Genomic DNA, 26,161 nt, shown 5'->3' with positions numbered 1-26,161 from the left:
TGACACTATATTATTAAATTGTGAGGTATTCTAGTACTAAAAGGTACTCTTGCTTTAAGTCAGTAGGATGCACCGTTTTCTAGAAAAATCAATTTTAAAATTTTTCGTATTTTGATTTTAAGAAAAATTTGAATAAAAAATAAAAAACGGTGTATTTATCGACTTAAAGCAAGAGTAACTTTTAGTACTAGAATACCTCATAATTTAATACTCTAGTGTCAAAAATGCTTAAAAATTAAAGCAAGTTATGAGATTTCGTTGATCTACCCAAGACGGACGCCTGTGACCGATACTAGAAATTCACAATTGATAAAGTCGATTCATCTCTGGAAGAGAAATAAACGTACCAGTTTTCGTTTTTCTAAACGGTTTTTTTTTAATTTTTTTTTTCAAATTCAAAAACCGCAAAATTTTTAAAATCGATTTTTCTAGAACCTGGCGTATACTACCGACTTAAAGCAAGAGTACCTTTTAGTACAAGAACACCCATAGTTTAATAATCAAGTGTCAAAAATGCTTAAAAGTTAAACAAAGAAAAGTTATGCGATAAAATACCCGTTTCCCTACCCTAAACGGACGCCTATGACCGGTACTAAAAATTAAGAATTGATGAAATCGATTTATCTCTGAAAGATAAATAGGTGTACCAATTTTCGTTTTTCTAAATAGAAGTGTTCTGGAGCTATTTTAAAAAAACTAATTACAATACGCCATCTTTAAAGAGCTTTAGCTTCCTTAGGAAGCATAGAAGCATTTTCGGACTAGGTGAATTGAGTTAAATTTTCTTAAAATTATTTGAGGAATCTCCGGGCTTCGTTTGTTTTTCTGGACACCCTGTATAATAGGTACAATCCCTACTATAACCAATTAATTGTAAAATTATTGATTTTCTTCCTATTACTTTTATTACGTTTACTTAGATACAAATATGATCTAATCGCTTAAAATAAAGATCTTACAGTTTGGTATTAGATTTGAAATGTGTGTACAAATCCGAAACATTACTCAGGAAAATAAGATTTAATATCGTACGATTGTTTTAACGATATGAAAATTAATTTTCATGTATTAAATATGTATCTTTGCGATTATCCTGCCACGTTGTAAACGGTTTTAGATTAGTGTTAAGCATACTTGACATGCCATGACTCAGAAAGTTGTGGTGATATGAATATGTTTTTTATAACTACCAGCAATAATTTTGCAGACTTAAAATTTTATTTTTATATACGACGTAACTACACAACCATCCTGCTTCTTTGTAAAGAGCTTTATATTAACATTCTTGAGATATGTGCTTTTAACTATGTATAGGAAAAAAGGTGTAACTAAACATCCTGCCATTTTAAATAATGTCTACTTAAATTATTTATTTTAAAATAAAATTTATTTTATGACTCAGAAAATCACGGAACCAGGGTGAAAATTTTCCACAGAATTTTAAAAGAGACAAGTGCAGTTAAACATTAGGAGACGTCATGCCAACATTTCTTTCGATCATTTTTAAATAATTATGTTTAATTGGTTAAGTTGGCAGGACTCAGAAAATTATGAAACTTTCATTATTTTCATTACATGTTTGTATATCTATATACTCCCTTAGTCATTTCGCAACCCTCCTGCCTAAAAAATTTTCTTCATAAAATTGATAGTATCCTGTCATTCTATGGATATGGCAGGACTCAGAAATTCATCGCAATTCCCCATTTGTTTCCTCATGAAAAATCAAATTTTCACAGGAAAATGTCACAGGAAACCCATGGATTTTTCCATAAATTGTAAGTATTTTTTCTAACCTTCCAGTATTGCAAAGGGCAGGACTTAGAAAATCGTGGTTGAAGTTAATACTGTGAAAAATGTACTGTAACATTGTGTAAAAATTGTTTTATACAGTATCATAAAAAATAAACTTGATTTTGCTAGATGGAAATAAAAATTTTAATTCTCGTAACTATTGTAAACTCCATACATACTTTCAATAATTATAATAACCCTAACGCCCAATGTTCTATTTATAAGATGGGTCATATTTAAAAAATGCAAAGATGGAAATGAATTTCATGAATATTTCTTCATTAAGGGGAACGGAACAAAATGCAAAATTTTGACGCACGTCAAAATTTTCAATGTGTTTTAAATGTTTTAATTTTTTTCAAATCCTGAGAAAACTAATAAATATTTTTGAAAAATTTAAACGCATAATGAAAGATTACATTATTACCGAGGGCCAAAAGTACCTGAAAACTTCTACAATGTTTATTTTAATAAGTTACAGGGGTTAAAATAAAAGAGAAAATTTAGTGTGATTTTTAACTGCAAATATTTCATTCAAAAGAAACTTTTTATTTATTCTAGGGGACTTTCGGTCCTAAAGTCTTTCATTCTGCATTTAAATTTTTCAAAGATACTTATTAGATTTCTCAGGATTAAACAAAAAAGGAATATATTTAAAACACATTGAAAATTTTGACATGCGTCAAAATTTTGCCATTTGCTCCGTTCCCCTTAAGAACTAAAATTCGAATTATTTATCCACTGCGCTTTTTAAGATGGAAAAATAAAGCAGAGCAGAGTGGAGAAATACTCGACAAGGGAATCTATAATTGCATTTACGACCTGTCGTTCACTGTGATAATAATCTTTAGCGAATTAGGTCCTTTTATACCCACAAAAGTGAATAAAAATATAAACTAAAAGTAAAGATGATTCAGGTTTGATTATAGAATCGAGCGTCTACTATGTGCTTATACATATTTCGAATTTAACTTATTCTCATCAGAGCACCTGTAGAGAAGCACTCTAGAAGCAGAAGTGGTTCTACACAGGTGCTCTGACGAGAATAAGTTGAATTCGAAATACGTATAAGCAGATAGTAGACGCCCTATTCTGTAATAAAATCTGAATCATCTTTACTTTTTGTTAAAATTTTAAAATTTGAAAAAAAAAAGAATGTGTGTGTACTTTGTGCGCACGTAAGAAGGTATACTTCTATTATATGATTTCAACGAAATTAATATACTGTAAACAGTTTATTTATATTTTATCTAAATATTAAACTAATTTTAATACTTACTATTTTCCAAAAATTTTTATTATTATAAAACAATACCAAAAATAAAAAAATAAAAGAATAAAACACACACAAACGCATTGAGAAATGCCACAAATGATTTCTGAACAATAATTATTGGCAAAAATTTTAACTAAATACGTATTTTCTGAAAAAAAAAATTTATAATAAATAATATACTCTAAATCATAAAATGGATAAAAAAAAATAAAAATGTGAATTGGGGATCGAACACGCGTATTTTAGGGCGGTTAGATTCCAAGCATCTTAGATTTTAACTACAGCCGTAATGTGGGAGATAGACGAACTGAACGTTTTAAACTTTTGACAGTTCTGAATTTAATGAAATTAGTTTGATTTTTGTAGAATTAAAATATTAAAATACTTACAACAAAACATAGAGTAAGAAAATAATAATATGTTAGATGAATATTGGTAGAAATTTTGTTGGTTAATCAAATTATGTAAATCAAAGCATTACCTACTAGGTATGTATATTTAAACATTTTACATTTTTCAAATAGGTACCTATGTAATTTTTTATTTCAATACTGAATCATTTACAATTACGTATACCCTATTCTACGAACAGACGCCTGTTTTGGATTACTTCGACAACGAATATTTTACTGTGCAAAATAAGAAGAACGAAAGTAAATTGCAAATTACATTGTTGTTTATTGGAATAATTATTAGAGCCATTTACTTTCGTACTTCTTATGTTGCACAGTAAAATATTCGTTGTCGAAGTAATCCAGAACAGGCGTATGTTCGTGGAATGGCCCATACCTGTTGCTTTTAAAAACTATTTAAAAAGTAACTACAATTATAAACTTGCTTTTGTCTTTGTCCTCACAACAACAAAAACTAATATACACAACATTTTTTGCTTATCCATAACCGACATATTGAACAATAATTGTTCAATAATTATTATTGACAGGTCATTGTAATTGCCCAATTAGAGCACGTATAACGTTTCAGCTGTGCCCAGTACCGAGACTTTTGATGAATTCGCGCACATATACATTTACTCCCAAACGCGCCTAAAGAAGTATAACTTAAAAAAAACAATTTGGGCGTTAATGGGTTTTAACGAGCCTGGCATAATTGCGGCTTCAAAGTCATAAGAATTCGTGTAGCCGTTACTGATTCCAAATAAAAATGACTTTTAACTATTTTTTAGATTCCGGGTCTCCTCTTCAGTCTTCAAAGGTCAGAAGAAGACTGGAGATACAAAACGCAACAGACCCAAGGTCCCAAAGGTTCCTGCTTGGGAGGTAACGACAAACAATGCAACTGGCCAAGAGGAAAAACGTTGGGTGGAAGCAGTTCCATAAACGCCATGATATATATCAAAGCAAATAAGAAAGATTATGACGAGTGGGCTGACATGGGCAACCCTGGTTGGGATTGGGAGAACGTCAAAGGCTATTTCACGCAACTGGAAAACGTTCAACCGCCTGACGATAAGATTACACATCTGGGTACCAAAGGGCTGCTGCCAATTACGAAGACACGACACAGTTAGTAGATTTATATTTGTTTAGACATTGTAATTATTATGTTCTTTCAAAATCTAAAGAGTCCAGGCGGGATCTGTTTTGAATTTGACAGTTTCCATAGGAGTCTATTTTTTACTAGAATCACTTTTAGACCAGGGCTGATCTGTGAAAAAACGTCTATTTTTGGATGTGAAATGTGGCATTCGGATTTTTGCAGATAAAGTTAGGTGACAAATTCAATAATAATAATTGACTTATGCTTCTTCTCAAATATGCCCGGAACATTAATAAAAAAATTAAAATATTTAAAAATTTCGAAAAACATCGATTTTTTCTAATTTCTATGCTTATAACTTTAAAACGATTCGTTTTGGAGCAAAGTCGTACAAAAATAAAATAAAGATAATTGAGTTTTGTATGATATACGACTGCTTAAAAATGTTTTAAAGTATTACCCTTTCTGCAATATAGCAATAAATACAAAATAGGGGGGCAAAATAAGCCTGTCATTATTCAAAGTTTTTTAACCACTTCGGTGGCACTTAGAACCTTAGTAATTCGCTTAGAAGATTCCTATAGCATACTTAAGCCATCTACAAAATTTCATTAAAACCGACCTAATAGATTTTGCGTAATAAATTTTCAATCTATTTTTTTAATGTTGAAATTTTTTAAAAACTTTCTGAAAAAAAGTAGACCATTTAGAAGTTGGCTAATTTTTTTACGTATAATTTGCGTTCTACCTATCTAATAAATACACTTTACAGAATTAAAATCGGATTATTTAAGCGGCCTCAGAAATGTCTTAAAATTATAAACAGTTTTTTGGCTTATAAACAAATAGCTTTGTTTAGCAATAAAAAAATTATTTTTATAAATGCAAATAATCAAAACCGGTATAATTTGACTTGAACTTTCAAATGCTCTAAGCAGAATTGCTATTTTATTTTTTAATCAAAAGTTATTCGGGTTAAAAAATTGCAATTTTTCGATTTTTTGAAAATTCAAGCGTTTATCTCGAAAACCATGCATCCTACGAAAAAACTTGTAAGCACATTTTTTGCTTAGAATTACTCAAGAAATACAAAAAAAAAATGGTTTGTTTTACGAAAAATCGCTGTTGTGTAATTCCTCAAGTTCTTTGTTTATAACAATCTTATCGAAGTCCGGATACTGTTACCCAAAAAATTCGTGTTCTACGGGTCAAAATACATAAAAAATGCTTGGGTAAGTCCATCTAAATAAAACAGGCCGTTGCACCCCCCACCCCAACACAACTAATTTGTTTATAAGCCAAAAAATTGTTTATAACTTTGGTGAGGCTGCTTAAATAATCCAATTTTAATTCTGTAAAGTGTATTACATAGATAGAGCGCCTGTTTATATGATAAAATAATAGCTACCTTTTAAATGGTCTACTTTTTGTTCAGAAAGATTTAAAAAATTTAAACTTTTTTAAAAAAATTTAGATTGCAAAATTATTATGCAAAATGTATTAAGTCGATTTAAATGAAATTTGGTGGACGGTTTAAGTATGTTATAAGAATTTTTTAAGCGAATATGAAGGTTCTAAGTACAACCAAAGTGGTTGAAAAACATTGAACAAAAACAGGCTTATTTTGCCCCCTTATTTTGTATTTATTGGTATTTTACAGAAATGGTAATAATTTAAGACATTTTTTACCAGTCGTACATCAGACAAAATTTAATTATCTTTATTTTATTTCTATACGATTTTGTTCCAAAATAAGTCGTTTTAAAGTTATAAGCATAGAAATTAGAAAAAATCGATGTTTTTCGAAATTTTTAAATATTTTAATTTTTTTATTAATGTTCCGGTACACTCAACGAAAAAGGTACGTAATATCAATAAAAATGTTAATTCAGACAACAAACCCGATACTTAAAATTTGTCCAATTCTTGGTTTTATTGAGACAACAAAACGATGTTCATCAATTCATTATTTTCGTTCGTTGAGCCAATGTATTATGTTTATTGAATGGATGAACATTCATTATGTATACCATAATATCACTTTATTGGTATTACGAACTCTGTTCACTGAGTCAACAAACACTATTTATTGAAACAACAACGTCGTTAATTGACCGACGAAGACTATTCGTTGTGTCAATAACAGTGTTATTTCTCCTAACGTACTTCGTTTATTTCTACAATTATTTCCGTTTATTGTTACAATTAATTTCGTTCATTCCCACAATAAATACGGTTTTTCTTACAAAAAATTTTATTCATTCTTACAATCAGTTTCGTTCATTCCTACTATGAACGTATTTTATATTAATAATTACTGAATGCAATAGCCCAATGTATAATATTAATTGATTTATAATAATTTTTTAAATCCCTCTTTTTTGTCCTTAACCTAATGGACTTTATACTGTGTGATTTCTCATATAATTTCACTTATACAGTGCACTGGAGTAAGTGTTACACTCCCCCCACCCCCTTATTAACTTATTTATTTTTAGTACATAAGCAAAACGCTCGGACAGGTCGATATTTAAAATAATCAAAGTATATTATAACATCAATGTTTCGAACTTTACACGATCCCTCTTCAGGTGACAGGCGCGGCGTAACTTTGATTTTTTTAAATGGGAAAGTACGTCAAATGACAGCTCATTTAAAAGCGTTTGAAATAGTGATTCCAAAAATGTATAACACTTTAATCCTTTTTGAGAGCGCAGGTGCAAAATTTCGATCGAATTCTTTTTAAACGCATTAATTTTTTTTTGGAATCCTGAGAAAACCAATAAGTATTTTTGAAAAATTTAAACGCAGAATAAAATATTACATTATTACCGAGGGCAGAAAATCCCTTAGAATACACAAAAAGTTTCTGTTGAATGGTATACCTACTTGAAATTAAAAATCATTCTAAATTTTTTCTTTTTCACCCCTGTGACTTATTAAAATAATCGTTATAGAAATTCTCAGGGACTTCAGACCCTGTATAATACTGTAATATTTTATTTTGCATTTAAATTTTTAAAAATAATAATTAGTTTTCTCAAGATTCGAAAAAAATGAATACATTTAAAAAGAATTCGACCGAAATTTCACGATAATAGATATACTAAAACTTCCTTCTACTACGGACTACACTTGGAAACGAAATGCAATAATTATTATTCGGCACTTCGGTAACACAGAGAATCTAGGGGTATCACGATAAGGAAAAGCCGTTACATTTCAAATGGTCAAGCAAAACATTTATTGTCTCAAAAACTACGATTATTGTCACAATGAACGCATTGATTGTGGGAATTAAAGGCAGTAGTAGATTGATTAATGCATTCATTGTCACAACAATCAGTGTACGTCTATTCAATAATCATATATTATTCTATATTAACAACATTTGTACATTGTTTTAATGAAATCTGTACGTTGTCACGATAAACCAAGGTAATTGCTTGTCATCTACGAAATCAAGAACGTGAGTTGCTGCCACAATTAACAGTATTTATTAAATATACGAAACTAAGTTATTGGCTGAATAAATTGAGTGTTATTGATTAATGTACTTTAGTTATTCTCACAATTATTATTCAATCATTGTGACAATAACCAAGTACATTCGTCAATGTCTAAAAGTTCGTTGAAACAACAAATTAAATTGTTGTGACAACGAAATACTATTCAATAATCACTGTTAATCAATATTACGAACTAAATTTTTTTGAGTGTAATATTTTTGAGAAGGAGCATAAGTCAATTATAATTACTGAAGTTGTCACCTAACTTTATCTGCAAAAATCCGAATGCCACCTCTTACAGCCACCTCAAAACAGATCCGTCCTAGTCTATTTAGGTTGTAGTTCATTTACTCACAGATTTTGCTCTAAATTTTAAACAACCGCCTGTATTGATATGAAATTTGGCATAAATATAGGTAACATGTCATAGAAAAAAAGTGATATTATGCCGATGTGTGCTTTTTGCCTGGGGGTGAGTTTCACCCCTTCTAGTGTGTGAAAAATATAGGTTTAGAATAAGTTCGCAAATGGATTAACTGACTAATGGACCGTGATAGTGTGACGTCAAAACGTCAAATATTTTTCCAAACAAATCAAAAATCAATAAATGTTTGACGTCTGTCAATGGATTATACACGTGATTTGTGTAATCATTTTTAATTTTATTTTGTTTTAACAAGCATCTGCACATTTTTTCTATAGACACAATCCTTGTTAGTCATATCAATCATATTGCTTTTAATTTCATAAATGTCCCTACACAAAATCAAGGAATTACACCCTACAATAGTACTTACTGTGTTTTCTCAGGTCCTTAACCAGTATTATTTGGAAATATGGTTGAAAATATACTATGAACATTGATTACAATCACGGTTACCCAACACACTACCATTTTGTAAAAATTAAACATCCTACAAGCAATATATTCCAATTATAAAAACGAAAACAAACACCACGTGTGAATCTTTGTTTTGTTTGGCCAATATTCCAGAGTAGCCAACATTGATTTGTCGTCACGACTATCACGGTCCATTCTAAGCAACTTTTGTTCTATAGCGTTTTTTCACAAAGTCAATACTTTTCGAATTATTTGCGAGTGCATATGTTCATCTTTCAACAAAATAATCACGTTTTTTGACAGTTTTTCGCAAATAACTCAAAAAGTAATTATTTTATCAAAAAAAACATGGTGTGAAAAAATATAGACAATAAAAAAGTGAAGAATAGGTGTATATATGAGGTCTCTACACCCACTAGAAGCAGAGTTATAGCTAATGAAATATAGGTTCATACTCGTCAAATTCCAAATCGAATAGTTCAACGTGAAATAAAGCTTGACTAAAAAAGGAAGGACTTTTGGGGAAAACTTATTACAAATTTTTTAAAGTAAATGAAAAAAGCTTTATTTTTGTTTTTTAAAAAAGTTTCTAGCTTCAAAATTAAGCAAGTTGAGCTCAAAATAAAGTTGGCCCTTTTTTTGGTAAAAAAAATTGGGAAAACACCACCTAATTAGCATTTCAAATGAAATTAACCCTTGCCGTTTGATAAGTTGCAAGTTGCTTAACTTATGTATCATTTACATGAGATTTATATGTTACCTTCGAAAAAATATTTTAAAGTAATTTTTTTAAAATTTTTAATTTTGGAAAAATGCTTTTTTTTAATAAATTAAAAATCATTAGTGATTTAAAAAAATCTTAAACAGTAAAAACCTTAAAGAGTAAATAAATTAGGTTTTGCTTTTCTAAATATTTTGGATTTTTGTTTTCCTGTAAGACAAAAATTGGTTAAGATATGGCTGTTAAAAATTTGCATACACTCGTGATCAGTGACTCATTCAAGCCCTTTCAACTACAACCCTTTCAAAAATAAGACATTGAACCGATAAAACTGACAGATCATAAAAACAATACAGACACTTGTAAAGCAACTTGTGAAGCGGCAACGATTAATTTCATTTAGGATGCTAATTAAAGGGCGATCTTCACAATTTTTTTACCAAAAAAACAGATCAATTTTATTTTCAGCGTAATTTGCTTACTTTTGATGCTAGGAACTTTTTTAAAAAGAGAAATAAAGCCTATTTTAACCTTTTAAAAAAGTTTCAATGAGTTTTCCCCAAAAAGTGCTTCATTTTCTGGTTATTTCACCTTGAAATATTCGATTTGGAATTTGAAGAGTATCAACTTATTTTTAGTTAGCTCCAACTCCGCTTCTACCGGGTGTAAAAACTTAATATACCATTTTTTTTCCTTTTTTGTTGGCTATGTTTCCTCTAAGAATAATTTGGTCGATAAAATACTTACTTTTTGAGTTATTTGCGAAAACCGTCCAAAAGCGTGTTTTTTATTGTAGAAAAATGAACATATTCACTCGCAAATATCTCGAAACGTATTAACTTAGTGAAAAAACAATATAGAACAAAAGTTGCTTATAATTAGTCAGTTTTTCCATTTCCGGACTTATTTTTTTCACCCCCGAGAAGGAGTGAAACTCACCCCAGGGCAAAAGCACACATCGGCACAATATCACTTATTTTCTTTGGCATGTTAACTATGTGCCAAATTTCATATCAATCCAAGGGGTTCTTTAAAATTTACAGGTTTTGCAATATTTTACCGTTAGTGAACGGACTAGTACAAATATAGTCACCAAATGCGCCACTCTCAAACCCTGTGCTTAATTTTTAATTTATCAAAACCTGAAAAAAGAAAATGTTTGCTTTTTGTGCCTATATGTTTGCCTATAACTCGAGAGATTACTACAGAAAAAAATTATAGGAGGTAAAAGTTTCGATTCAAAATTATATTTTGTCCAAAATGTGCTCTTTAAATATTCTATAATTTTTTACATCATAAAAAGGCTCGCGCTTTGAAATATTGAAATCTGTCAACTAGGAGAGACTAGGGATTTTTTTAAAGTTTTAAATAATTTTTTGTTAGTATGGTGCATTTTTCTTCATCTTCAATAAGAGTTCAATCTAAATTTCTATAATAGTACGTCTTACTATTAATTATTATTAATACTAGTAATTATTATGCATCAATACGTGGTATTGATCTATTTTTCCTAATGTACTGTAGTTCTCAAAATGTTTACCTTGAATAACAAATTTGGGATAAATGTTTATGACCTCAATGTAAGATGACTCGCAATAACTTTATAAATTTGCGTTAGAACATTATTGCCGTTGAAATGCTACTACATACTTTGTAGTGTAGTAATTAAAAATTTAATTCTGATTTTATTATTCATTCCTGAATCTAAAAAAATTGAATATTTTGAAAACATTCAATAATTTCTTAACCTTTAACTACCCGCGCATCAAGTTATAACATAACTACACGCGTGGGGTACTTTATACGCCACAAGAAAATACACTTAAAAAAAAGCAGATTTGTTAATTTTTTTTTTGAAAAAATACACTTAGTTGTTTGTTATAAACCTCGGCATCAGTGAATACTTGGAGTTCCTTCTCAGTAAGCCAATTGGGATCTATAAGTGGAATCATGGAATAACTGGATTCCATGATAGTGCAGCCGATATGTGAAACAATTGTGCATTTAATGATAGAAATATATAATTTGGACCACATATACTACACATATAAAGGTTTAAATTTAGATAGGAGGCCATCTCAGATTTTGCCTTTTACAAAAATGGCGGCCATACATATGTGACTAATATCACGATAACTTTTGAACGAGACGTCAGATTTCAACCAAATTTGGTATATAGGTTCATTTTTTGATATATAAGATCGAGGTCTTGAACCGAAAGAATCGGTTTACCAGAAGTTGTGTTTTTCCTGGTTTTTATGTAAAAATATGTTGTTGTTTTTCAATCCTTTCACGCTGTATTTATTCATTTTTCAAAAAGTTAATACCGCTATTGAAAAGAGCGTAAAAATATACTTTAGGAAATATTTTGAACTTTTTATTTATGTTAATTACCATTTAATAAATGCATAACGTATCTTCACATGTACCTATGTGCGGCAGATTCGTGCAAATATTATAAGAATTATTGTGCATTAAATGGTAGAAGCATATAATTTGAACCACATACACTACACATATAGAGGTTCAAATTTAGATATGAGGCCATCTCAGTTTTTGTTCCTTTTACAAAAATTGCGGGCATTCAAAATGGCGACTATACACATGTGACTAATAGCACAATAACTTTTGAATGAGACGTCAGATTTCAACCAAATTTGGTATATAGGTCCTTTCCTTGATGAATAATATCAAGGTCTTGAACTGGAAGATTCGGTTTACCAGAAGTTGTGTTTTTACTGTTTTTTTATGTAAAAATATGTTGTTCCTTTTTCAATTCTTTCACCCTGTGTATATAAATGTTTCAAAAAGGGAATACCGCCATTGAAAAGAGTGTAAAATTTCGTGTATATATAGTGTCGCATGGCGCGAACTGCCGTTCTCTGGTAATTTTCAAAATTAGATTTGCGTTGGAAAGGTAATGATCAGTACTATCAGAAGCCGCAAAGGTTAAACATATTTTTGAAATTTTTGGTAGTTTTGAGAACGAGAAAGAAAAACAGACCCTAAATAGGAATAGACGTAAAATCCGCACCCTATGACCAAAATGAAATGTTCACATATGGATGGGCGAGTCTTTTCCTAAACTTTAATTTTTTAATTCAGTCAGATTTAGAAAATCGAAAGTTTCGTGTATATATAGTGTCGCATGTAGAGGGGTTGTGCGCCACTAGCGAGAATTGCCGTTTTCTGGGGTCGCCTTGGTCGCATTCTCTCCCAAATGATCTAGTAATTACGACACCAGTGATAAGACAATCCGAGTTCATATCCCAGCCATCCTAATAATTATGTAATTATGGCCGGCAAATGAACTCGGATTGCCCAATCAAACTTAGCATCGTAACCACTACAAGTACATAAACCATGATTGATTAATAACATTGATTTTTTCATTATAAACTAAGTTTCGATAACCAATAAATCGAAAACTATTAATTTTATCAAAAAAATATAAAACATTTTTTGCTTACAATTAATGTTTTTACCAACATTTGCGGTCAAAATATAATAAAAAATTTCCACCCTCGAGATGGGGTGATAACCACCCCATGGTAAAAGCGTCTTTCGGCATCATATAGATTTTGATCCTTGGACTATCCACTACTTATTGTCAAATTTTCAAGCAAATCGATGAATTCTGTAAAAATTGCGAATTGAAAAGTTTCAGTTCCTGGACTAATTATACATTTGGAGCTCTATAACTTTTGAACGGCTGAACTGATGTTGATTACTAAACATGAGTTTAAAACGTATTGACAAGTAGTGTCTGATGCATCCAAGATCAAGTATGATAACTGAACGTATTACAGGAATTATTGAGCTTGAAAAACGGTTTTTCCCATAAGAAATAGATTTGATCATACTTATGAAGCCACTTATGAAGCCACTTATGAAGCTCACCAGGGGCGAACAACACCCCTACAAGTGACACTATATATACACGAAATTTTCGATTTTCTAAACCTGACTGAATTGAAAATTGAAAATTGGTCCAAGGGTGTGGATTTTACGGCCCTTCCCATTTAGAGTCTGTTTTTCGTTCTCGTCCCCAAAACTCCCAAAAATTTCAAAAACTTAAGCCCGACCTTTGCGGCTACTGATAGCACAGATCATTACCTTTCCAACGCATGTTTAATTTTGAAAATCGGATATAGCATTCAAAAGTTACCGAGCGCAGAAATATGACTCAATTTTTATTTAAAAAAGGGAAAATATTTGTATGTATGTATGTATGTGTGTGGAAAACTTACACCGATCTGAATTTTTTTTATGTTTCAAGAGGGTGTGAGGGCCGATTCAGAACCAGTCTAATTTTTGACTTCTGGCTACCCGTAAGCCAGCTAGAGGACAAGGTAGATACAAAATAGCATATTTTTTGGGCGTATATATCTTAGGTTTAAGGAGAGACAGGAAGACCGCAAATACACCAAATCAATAGGGTTGAGTTAAGCTTTTAAATGGTGCTTAAGCGATCAAACTGAGACATACACACTGCTCACCATATCCGAAAAACTGAAAAATTAAAGTTTGAAAATTTTTGTTTTTCGACAATTACTCAAAATTTCAACCTACTAATTGCGCCAATAACTGAGCGTTTATAGGAGGATTCAGGACGCGTCTAACGGTGTATATCTTGTATCTGGAAAAATTCGAATTTTTTAGTTATAGGCTTCATAAATATGATCAAATCTATTTCTTATGGGAAAAACCGTTTTTCAAGCTCAATAATTCCTGTAATACGTTCAGTTATCATACTTGATCTTGGATGCATCAGATACTACTTATCAATACGTTTTAAACTCATGTTTAGTGATCAACATCAGTTCAGCCGTTCAAAAGTTACAGAGCTCCAAAAGTATAATTAGTCCAGGAACTGAAACTTTTCACTTTTTACAGAATGCATCGATTTGCTTGAAAATTTGACAATAAGTAGTGAATAGTCCAAGGATCAAAATCTATATGATGCTGAAAGACGCTTTTACCATGGGGTGGTTTCCACCCCATCTCGAGGGTGGAAATTTTTTATTATATTTTGACCGAAAATGTTGGTAAAAACATTAATTGTAAGCAAAAAATGTTTTATAATTAATAGTTTTCGATTTATTGGTTATCGAAACTTAGTTTATATCGAAAAAATCAATGTTATTAATCAATCATGGTTTATGTACTTGTAGTGGTTACGATGCTAAGTTTTATTGGGCAATCCGAGTTCATTTGCCGGCCAAAATTACATAATTATTAGGATGGCTGGGATATGAACTCGGATTGTCTTATCACTGGTGTCGTAAGTACTAGATCATTTGGGAGAGAATGCGACCAAGGCCACCCCAGAAAACGGCAATTCTCGCTAGTGGACCACAACCCCTCTACATGCGACACTATATATATACACGAAACTTTCGATTTTCTAAATCTGACTGAATTAAAAAATTAAAGTTTAGGAAAAGACTCGCCCATCCATATGTGAACATTTCATTTTGGTCATAGGGTGTGGATTTTACGTCTATTCCTATTTAGGGTCTGTTTTTCTTTCTCGTTCTCAAAACTACCAAAAATTTCAAAAATATAATTTTACGCTTTGCGGCTTCTGATAGTACTGATCATTACCTTTCCAACGCAAATATAATTTTGAAAATTACCAGAGAACGGCAGTTCTCGCCAGTGGCGCACATCACCCCTACATGCGACACTATATATACACGAAATTTTCGATTTTATAAACCTGACTGAATTAAAAATTTAGCCAAATCCCATCTTAAAGTTTAGGAAAAGACTCGTCAATCCATATATTACTTCTCCATTTTGGTCCAAGGCTGTGGATTTTACGGCCCTTCCCATTTAGGGTCTGTTTTTCGTTTTAGTCCCCAAAACTCCCTAAAATTTCAAAAACTTAAGTTCGACCTTTGCGGCTTCTAATAGCACAGATCATTACCTTTCCACGCATGTTTAATTTTGAAAATCGGTTATACCGTTCAAAAGTTACCGAGCTCAGAATTAGAACTCAATTTTTATTTAAAAAGGGGAAAATGTTTGTGGATATGTATGTATGTATGTATGTATGTATTATGTATGTGGAAAAGTTACACCGATCTGAATTTTTTTCTGTGCTTAAAGAGGGTGTGAGCGCCGATTCAGAACCGGTGTAATTTTTGACTTCTGACTACCCGTAAGCCAGCTATAGGGCTAGGTAGATACAAAATGGCAAATTTTTTGGGCGTATATATCTTAGGTTCAAGGAGAGACAGGAAAATCGCAAATACACCACATCAATAGGGTTGAGTTAAGCTTTCAAATGGTGCCCAAGCCATTAAGCACAGACATACACACGGCTCAGTATAGCCGAAAAATTGAAAAACTAAACTTTAATAAACGGTTTTTCAAGCTCAATAATTTCTATAACAGCTTTAGTTTTCATAGTTGATCTCAGATGCATCAGATACTACTTGCCAATACGTTTCAAACTCATGTTTAGTGATCAAAAGCGGTTAAGCCGTTTAGAAGTTATTAAGCTACAAAGTATAATCCAATTAACGATTATTCCCGAAATGGTTTATGTAGTTGTAGTGGTTACGACGCTAAATTTGATCTGCAACGGGCAATCTGAGTTCATTTACCGGCCATCCCAATATTTTTATTCAATCTATTTCGACTAGAAGAAAAATCTAGTGTACATTCGATGGACACTAGACATAAATGAGAGTAGGTAATGTTGGTTGCCTATTATTGTGGTTGTAATGGTTATTAACAAATTGAAAAATATTTTAATGTTATTTATTGTCTGAATTAGTGAACTAATAATTTGAAACCTAAAGAAGGTAATGGAGTAAACAGACTGATGTGAAAATAATGTATATTATTGTAAAGTTTTTTTATATAGGAGAGAAGAGTGTTTAGTAGAATCAAGTTGAAAACGAGTGATGGTGGTTGCATGATAAAGAAATATGTATGTTATTCAAAGTCAGTAATACTCTTAATCACTTTTTAACTAATACTAAAGAAACAGTACACTATATAAACCGTAGTGGAGTTTAGAGGTTGACTTGTTCTGATTGTGATGCTTCCTATATAGGTAGGACTTATAGATCACTTTCAACCAGATCTGCCGAACATTCAAAAAGAGATAATACATCAGCTTTATCTCATCACCTTGAAGTTAACAAATACCATCTTAACATCCCTGATGGTGTCAAATTAATTCACAACATCCAGGATAGGAACTCTTTACGGTTGGATTTGTACGAGGACCTTGAAATTTCTAGAGACACGAGGACTAGCCCCAATTGCGTTAACCGCCAAACTACTTTAAATCGACCTTTTACTCCTATCCACCGACAATTATTCCCTTAACAATATTTTGATTTATTTTATAATTCTCCATTCTTTTCTTTTTTACTTTCAATTCTTTTCTTTACTCTGTTTTCCTCTTTCCATTCACCCCACTTACATTTAACATTTATTATTTCCTTACTAATCACCCGTTAACACATAATCCAATATGCCCTTTGTTTCTTTTCTTTCTCTTCCCCTTTTTAATTATCCCAACCTTAACACAGTTTACCTCCTTTCATTTCCAATCTCCGTTCACACATTTTTCCAAACACAAAGTTATATTACCATCCATAACACAGTTTGCCTTCTTTCATTTCCAATCTTCCTTCATAAATTTTCCCAACCCACATAGTTACATTGCCATATCTCGTGCCTCTGATTTTTTCGGGTCCCCATGCACTTTTGGATCTGGTTGTTCTTCTTTTATTTTTTCAACACTATTCATTAATTTCCCTCGACAATATATCAACTTGTTTATTCCAATATTAACTATAAAGTTTCAAATTTTTAGTTAACCCATTCAATGAATTAGTTCATCAAGATTTTTGCTCCATATTGACAATAACCCCAACTTTCAACCTGTATTTTACAGGGTGTTTCATTAATAATTGTCCATATAGTAACTGGAGAAACCTTAGCAGAAAATACGAAGATTTAACCTAAAACACTTAAATAAAATGTGGTTCCTTACTGAGTTACAGGGTGTTTTATTTAAAAATTTAAAAACTATTTTTGCTTAGCATTTAAAACTGTTCGACGTATCCTTTTCATACTTGGCAGAAATTGCGACTACTATACACCCTACTAAATTATGATAAACAAACGTTTCTAGATACTACCAGAGGCGTACGACAGGGGATAGTGAATGGTTGACCCTTCTCAAATTCTACGCCACTGGAGGAATTACTATTTTAGTCCATTTTTAGATTCTCCAATACTTTCTACGTAAATAATATACTCTGCATTCGTAACGAAAAAGGTATTAGTTTTCGAGATATTTGAAGTGAAATATGAAACGGCACAGCTACTTTCTACGTAAATAATATACTCTGCATTCGTAACGAAAAAGGTATTAGTTTTCGAGATATTTGAAGTGAAATATGAAACGGCACAGCTACTTTAATTAATTTATGATATGATTCATATGATTAAAATTTCAAAATTATTTGTACCCAGTACTTTAAAACTATTTGGCGTATCCTTATCATACTTGGCAGAAAGTTTAGGCACTGTACACCCTACTAAATTAAGATAAATAAACGTTTTTAGCTACTACCAGAGGCGTACGACAGGGGATAGTGGCTGGTTGACCCTTCCCAAATTGCTATTTTAGTGTAATTTTTCGATTTTCCAATATTTTTTATGTAAATAATGTACTATTCATTCGTAACGATAAAATGATTAGTTTTCGAGATATTTGAAATTAAAAATGAAGCGACACAATACATTAATCAAAATAACCGTGTCGTTTCATTTTTAACTTCAAAGATCTCGAAAACTAATGACTATCATTACGAATGAAGAGTATATTATTTTCATAGAAAGTATTGGAGAATCGAAAAATTGAACTAAAATAGCAATGCCGCCAGTAGCGTAGAATTTGGAAAGGGTCAACCATTCACTTTTCCCCGTCGTACGCCTCTGGTAATAGCCAGAAACATTTGTTTAACGTAATTTAGTAGTTTGTGCAGTACCTATGCTTTCTGCCAAGTATGAAAAGGATACGTCGAATAGTTTTAAAATTCTAAGCAAAAATAATTTTTAAATTTTTACATAAAACACCCTGTAACTCAGTAAGGAACCACTTTTTATTTAAGTGTTTTAGGTTAAATCTTCGTATTTTGTGCTAAGGTTTCCTGTATATAACACCCTGTATAACTATCATTCCAATGTACACTCACACGCTAAATAATTCCTATGGTTGCCTCTTATGTTATAAATCAGGGGTCGGCAACATGCGGCCCGCGGGCCGCATGCGGCCCTTTGAAACTTTTGCGCGGCCCGTCAATGCACTAATGTAATTTTAGGAACAATCAACAAACTTATGAAAAATAATAAATTAAAGACAGAAAGACAACAGACGCTTAAGGACAACAGTTGCATGGACCGAAATTCACTAAAATATAAGGAACTTAATAAGGCAATACAATAAGGATAAGACAAGACATCAGGGACTAAAATACCGAACAAATCGAAAATATTATAGGGAAAATCAAGAGTATGAAAGTGTTAAAAACTCTAAATAGGAAAGACCGACAACAAATACACCTGATAACAGATATAAATGGAATTACTATAAATGACAAAAATAATTTAATAAATTATTGAATATTACTATTTGTACAGAATTATACTCGTTCAACATAGAAAAACCAGAAAACCGCGGTATGGGAACATTAAATGTCAAATCTGAACTACCAAAATTACTAACGAGGACGTTATAAATGCCTTAAAATAGATGAAAGATGAATATAGATTAACAAGCTATATTAGGACTAAGCTGAAAGGACATAAACGAAAATAAGGACGTGTGACGCAGGTCGAAGGTGGAAGATGCAATTGGAAAAATTGCGCAAATAAAATGGAACTGGCCAGGACAAAGCAATGAAATGTGGACGCGAAACATTATACATTGGAGACCACACGAGAACGGTCATACTAAAGCAAAACCACAAAAACGATGGCTAGACAACGTCAAAGCAAAAATGGGTTGATACTGGCACTAAATAGCACAAAACAGAGAAGTGAAGAACTCATGGGGACCTTTGTCCAGGGATGGATGCAAACAGACTGAAGAAGAAGACTATTTAAGCTGCATTTGAATATGCGGCCCGCATAAAAAATTTTATTTTGAACATGGCCCGCCATCCGAAAAAGGTTGCCGACTCCTGTTATAAATCATTAACTCCATCTATCCCGTTTCAAAATTACAATTGTTTGACACATAATTCACTTAACATTTCTGATATTATCATTCAGGTTATTTCCTCTTTAACTAGATTCTTTTAAATCATAATTTTAAATTTTTTGACATCTTTTAGGTCATTATCATTAAATACATACTATTATTTCAGTAATTTAATTAAAATTAGAATTTCAACCTATCATATCAGGCAACCACCATCACTCGTTTTCAACTTGATTCTGCTAAACACTCTTCTCTCCTATATAAAAAAACTTTACAATAATATACATTACTTTCACATCAGTCTGTTTACTCCATTACATTTTTTAGATTTCAAATTATTAGTTCACTAATTCAGACAATAAATTACATTAAAATATTTTTCAATTTGTTAATAACCATTACAACCACAACAATAGGCAACCAACATTACCTACTCTTGCCATTTTTACAACATTAATATACATCTTATCTTGGTATGCTTTTTCTCATGAGGATCTTTCAGTGCGTCACAGTTTTTCGATTTCTTTCTAACGCATTAAATTGCATGTGACAGAAAAAAAAAACGCACGTCGGTGATTACATTTCGTCGGTGACATTTATAACATTTATTCTAGTTGTCAATAGATGGCGCTATAATCGAAAAAAATTATTTACTAATTATATAATATAATCTGCTATATTACGAATATAATCGTACAATTTATAAGACTATCCAAATCAAAGAAAATACCATTTTATAAATGCAATAAACACAATTGATTTGATTTTATGCCAAATTGCAAATAAAATGTGACAACTGTCAGATTGAACTAAAATGTCATGTCACTAAAATGTATATTATCACGGACTTACCTTTTTTTCTATCATTTGTGACGCACTGAACAATTCTCGTGAAAAGAAGCATACCTATATAAGTTGTGCACATAGAATTATTTCTCTTCTCTTTTATTTCACACTAAATCAAATTTTCGTCTTCTTTCTCAAAATTGTCATCAATGACGTCATTGACTCTACTATGACTAGTATTTTTATCAACCAAACACTAACAACAGTTCTTTCTGTTACAGAGAGTTGCGTTTTAAACTTTTTACAATAAAATCTAATTTATTATAATTTAAATTTCACTTTTATACAGTTACTAATATATAATCCAAATTTTAAACAACACTAATAATTTGAAATACATAACCAAAAATTGACTACCTGTCTTGTCATGTCGCTTCGGTCTGATAATTAGATTGTCATCTCCTGCACTTTTGTTGGTCTGTGTCCATTGAACTGGCAAGAACCACAAGTTCTTATCGAACAGAGAACCATGTTGCCCTTTGAGCACTCCTAACACATTTAATCTTTTAACATCGACTTGGAGTCGCTATAAATATCATACAATTATTATTTAAACCATAATTCTCGATGTTACCAATTTCATAAAGTTCATGTACTAAGCAGAACGTAAGTATTACCACATTTTTCTTTAACTAGTCACAATTTTAACCTTTTTGCATTCATTCTAACCTGGAAATACTTCGTTCTAGGCACTGAGGATGATCTGGTCTAGATTGAAAAGGTTTTGCAAATCCTTTTGGATGACTTTTAATGGTTTTTAATAAAACTTTTTTATACCATTATACAAACGAAGTTTTTACTTCTGTATGATTTTTAAAAATATTAATTCTTTAATTTTATGACATTTTCAAGTGTCAGTGTTGCCATATACTCCACTTAAAGAGACCGATAATGTGAGATATAATGTAGAAAGTAGATGGAGCTACCAACGAAATGCTTTTTATATTGTTACAAGACACATGATTCATAGATTATTCGGTGATTTCAATCGTTTATCACCTTGCATGGCAGATGAAAAATATATCAAAAGTTTTTCTAATACATTTACTAACGATATGATCACAAAAATATTGACGAGTATCCTATCATGTAGGTATTAAAAATATCAATAAAACACTGACATTGACAATCGCTGGTTGGTTGGTACCATATTAGCCTTTGCTGAGCGAGACAAGTGCTCATAATAATGTTGGGTTATTCAGTTAGGTGAAGAGCATCAAATACATTTTTGCAAGTATGTGAAGAAAGGCAATAATACGGCTGTATCTCAAATTGAAAATGCCAATATGAATGTTAATCCAATTAACAAAAACTATAGAAATAAAAATTCAAGAACGGGATTAAGCAGTTATTCATTTAGCCGTTTATCTTGAAAAAGGTCAGCGCGTATATTTCACGAACAAGACCAGAGATTGATTCTGCTATAAATCCACCCAAAACTGCACTCACCGAATTTTTTAAGGCGGTTAATCGTGTGGATGCTTTTGGTACCTTTGCACGAGCATTAACTACTCTCACAAGTACCTACCACACTATTTCACATAGACTTAAACAAACCGCAACATGCACCCCGATTGATAAATGTCCCAATCTATTAAAAACACCTTGGTGCGAATATTTACAGTCAATCCAAGGCAGACTGAGTACTTTTATCTTCGACCGTTGTTGACCGATTACTTTTTACTTTCAAGATATGCGTAATTACCTAAAGTAAATGGACCAGTGGCGACGCGTGACTTTTTCTAAAGTGTTACCAAAACCAGAAGTATTTTATAAATATTTTTATATATAGTGTTCCCATACATCAAAGTTTGTCCGACTAGACACCGTGAATTTTCAGCTTGCTATTAATCAACTTTTTTTGGTACGCGCGATCCAGGTCTATTATAAAAATGAATGAAATACAGAAATAAAATTAAAAAATTAAAATTTAAGAAACTATATAAAGTATCTACAAATTAAAAACATATTTATCGTTTTTAGGTAAAATATGTACGAGTATTATATCACCTTTATACTTTATTAAAAAATCCAAATTGTATAATTAGTATACTAATCAGTACATTCATTTGTCATTTTTAGCCTAAAATATTAAATAATTTTTATTTTATTGTATAATCAATATTATTATATGTCATATAATAATGTTGTTGTTAATTAATATATTTCGACAAGTAATTAAAATCGATTAATATGATTTATATAGGATAAAAAGGTATAGATATGTTATCTGTATAGTAAGCAAGTACAGTTACAAGTTATAAACTAATAATTAATAATGCATATTATGCAATAATCGAATCCAAAGGGCCGGTACGATTAACTAATCGGAGTTTAATCGAAAAAATACCGGCCCTAAGAATAACAGACTTCATAAATGGAATTATAATTATTACCTATAATTATAATAATAATTAAAATTGCATTTATTAAGTCTGATATTCTTACGGTCAGTATTTTCTGTCCCGATTAGCTAACCGAGACATAAAGTACCTACCGGCCCTTACCTAGCACCAAATTAAAATTTGGTAACACGAATAATAATCCACAGCGGCTTAAGAGCCATCGTTCCCGCAAAATTTTCAGAGACGATCCAGTCCTCTAGTCCTCTGACCGATATAAAGATCCTACAATCGTTGCCACTCACAGAAGTGGTAAATAACGGCGCGGCGCACGGTAAGTAAGGGCACAGTATAAAGAGGAAACCTCTATATACTGTGGTAAGGGCGTATTATAATAACGTGCAACCGATTTTACATAAACTCGCTGATATTTTCGTGCTTCTAGTTGGCTATTTTACTGAATTAGGTAGATACTATTAACAAATATTTCCATTTTAAAAAAATATAAATGGAATTATTTAATAGTAGTCATAAAATATTTATTTGCAAATTTTAACTGTTACCAATGGTAACAGTGGTTACATGGACGCTTCGCCAGTGAAATGGACAACTGTACTCAATATATATATATATATATATATATATATATATATATATATATATATATATATATATATATATATATATATATAAAAAAACAAAATATGCACAAGATGGAATGCAACCATAGACACGTGTTTCTGACTTATTAGTCGTCATCAGTATGATATAGCTAAACAGGAGCAATGCAACCAATTTGTGGCTGTAATGTTAGAAGACCCTCAGGATTCGAGAGCAACAACTAACAAATCCACGGAGGAAGCTACAGCTACCTGAGGCAAGGAATGCCAAACGTTTAGAACGTTTTAAACAATCAAACAAGGAGAGGTTAGCGCGAGTTAATAGATATCGGCATGGCTCGCAATAAGTATGAAAAACAAAATATGCACAAGATGGAATGCAACCATAGACACGTGTTTCTGACTTATTAGTCGTCATCAGTATGATATAGCTAAACAGGAGCAATGCAACCAATTTGTGGCTGTAATGTTAGAAGACCCTCAGGATTCGAGAGCAACAACTAACAAATCCACGGAGGAAGCTACAGCTACCTGAGGCAAGGAATGCCAAACGTTTAGAACGTTTTAAACAATCAAACAAGGAGAGGTTAGCGCGAGTTAATAGATATCGGCATGGCTCGCAATAAGTATGAAAAACAAAATATGCACAAGATGGAATGCAACCATAGACACGTGTTTCTGACTTATTAGTCGTCATCAGTATGATATAGCTAAACAGGAGCAATGCAACCAATTTGTGGCTGTAATGTTAGAAGACCCTCAGGATTCGAGAGCAACAACTAACAAATCCACGGAGGAAGCTACAGCTACCTGAGGCAAGGAATGCCAAACGTTTAGAACGTTTTAAACAATCAAACAAGGAGAGGTTAGCGCGAGTTAATAGATATCGGCATGGCTCGCAATAAGTATGAAAAACAAAATATGCACAAGATGGAATGCAACCATAGACACGTGTTTCTGACTTATTAGTCGTCATCAGTATGATATAGCTAAACAGGAGCAATGCAACCAATTTGTGGCTGTAATGTTAGAAGACCCTCAGGATTCGAGAGCAACAACTAACAAATCCACGGAGGAAGCTACAGCTACCTGAGGCAAGGAATGCCAAACGTTTAGAACGTTTTAAACAATCAAACAAGGAGAGGTTAGCGCGAGTTAATAGATATCGGCATGGCTCGCAATAAGTATGAAAAACAAAATATGCACAAGATGGAATGCAACCATAGACACGTGTTTCTGACTTATTAGTCGTCATCAGTATGATATAGCTAAACAGGAGCAATGCAACCAATTTGTGGCTGTAATGTTAGAAGACCCTCAGGATTCGAGAGCAACAACTAACAAATCCACGGAGGAAGCTACAGCTACCTGAGGCAAGGAATGCCAAACGTTTAGAACGTTTTAAACAATCAAACAAGGAGAGGTTAGCGCGAGTTAATAGATATCGGCATGGCTCGCAATAAGTATGAAAAACAAAATATGCACAAGATGGAATGCAACCATAGACACGTGTTTCTGACTTATTAGTCGTCATCAGTATGATATAGCTAAACAGGAGCAATGCAACCAATTTGTGGCTGTAATGTTAGAAGACCCTCAGGATTCGAGAGCAACAACTAACAAATCCACGGAGGAAGCTACAGCTACCTGAGGCAAGGAATGCCAAACGTTTAGAACGTTTTAAACAATCAAACAAGGAGAGGTTAGCGCGAGTTAATAGATATCGGCATGGCTCGCAATAAGTATGAAAAACAAAATATGCACAAGATGGAATGCAACCATAGACACGTGTTTCTGACTTATTAGTCGTCATCAGTATGATATAGCTAAACAGGAGCAATGCAACCAATTTGTGGCTGTAATGTTAGAAGACCCTCAGGATTCGAGAGCAACAACTAACAAATCCACGGAGGAAGCTACAGCTACCTGAGGCAAGGAATGCCAAACGTTTAGAACGTTTTAAACAATCAAACAAGGAGAGGTTAGCGCGAGTTAATAGATATCGGCATGGCTCGCAATAAGTATGAAAAACAAAATATGCACAAGATGGAATGCAACCATAGACACGTGTTTCTGACTTATTAGTCGTCATCAGTATGATATAGCTAAACAGGAGCAATGCAACCAATTTGTGGCTGTAATGTTAGAAGACCCTCAGGATTCGAGAGCAACAACTAACAAATCTAAAACTCGCGCTAACCTCTCCTTGTTTGATTGTTTAAAACGTTCTAAACGTTTGGCATTCCTTGCCTCAGGTAGCTGTAGCTTCCTCCGTGGATTTGTTAGTTGTTGCTCTCGAATCCTGAGGGTCTTCTAACATTACAGCCACAAATTGGTTGCATTGCTCCTGTTTAGCTATATCATACTGATGACGACTAATAAGTCAGAAACACGTGTCTATGGTTGCATTCCATCTTGTGCATATTTTGTTTTTCATACTTATTGCGAGCCATGCCGATATCTATTAACTCGCGC

The 26,161-nt window shown here is 32.1% G+C and overlaps 1 protein-coding gene across 1 annotated transcript in view; it reads left to right on the top strand.

Annotated features, from left to right (window-relative positions):
- LOC126881499 (glucose dehydrogenase [FAD, quinone]-like) overlaps positions 1–26,161 on the top strand; it is a 96,043-nt gene that overhangs the window by 49,671 nt on the left and 20,211 nt on the right. The window contains exon 2 of the mRNA XM_050645791.1: positions 4,257–4,596. Coding sequence (XP_050501748.1) covers positions 4,257–4,596 — 340 coding nt within the window. The remainder of the gene's footprint in view (positions 1–4,256; positions 4,597–26,161) is intronic.

This window comes from Diabrotica virgifera, chromosome 3 (genome assembly GCF_917563875.1).
Source record: "Diabrotica virgifera virgifera chromosome 3, PGI_DIABVI_V3a".
NCBI classification, from domain to species: Eukaryota; Metazoa; Arthropoda; class Insecta; order Coleoptera; family Chrysomelidae; genus Diabrotica; species Diabrotica virgifera.
This window is presented reverse-complemented; position numbering and strand designations above follow the sequence as displayed.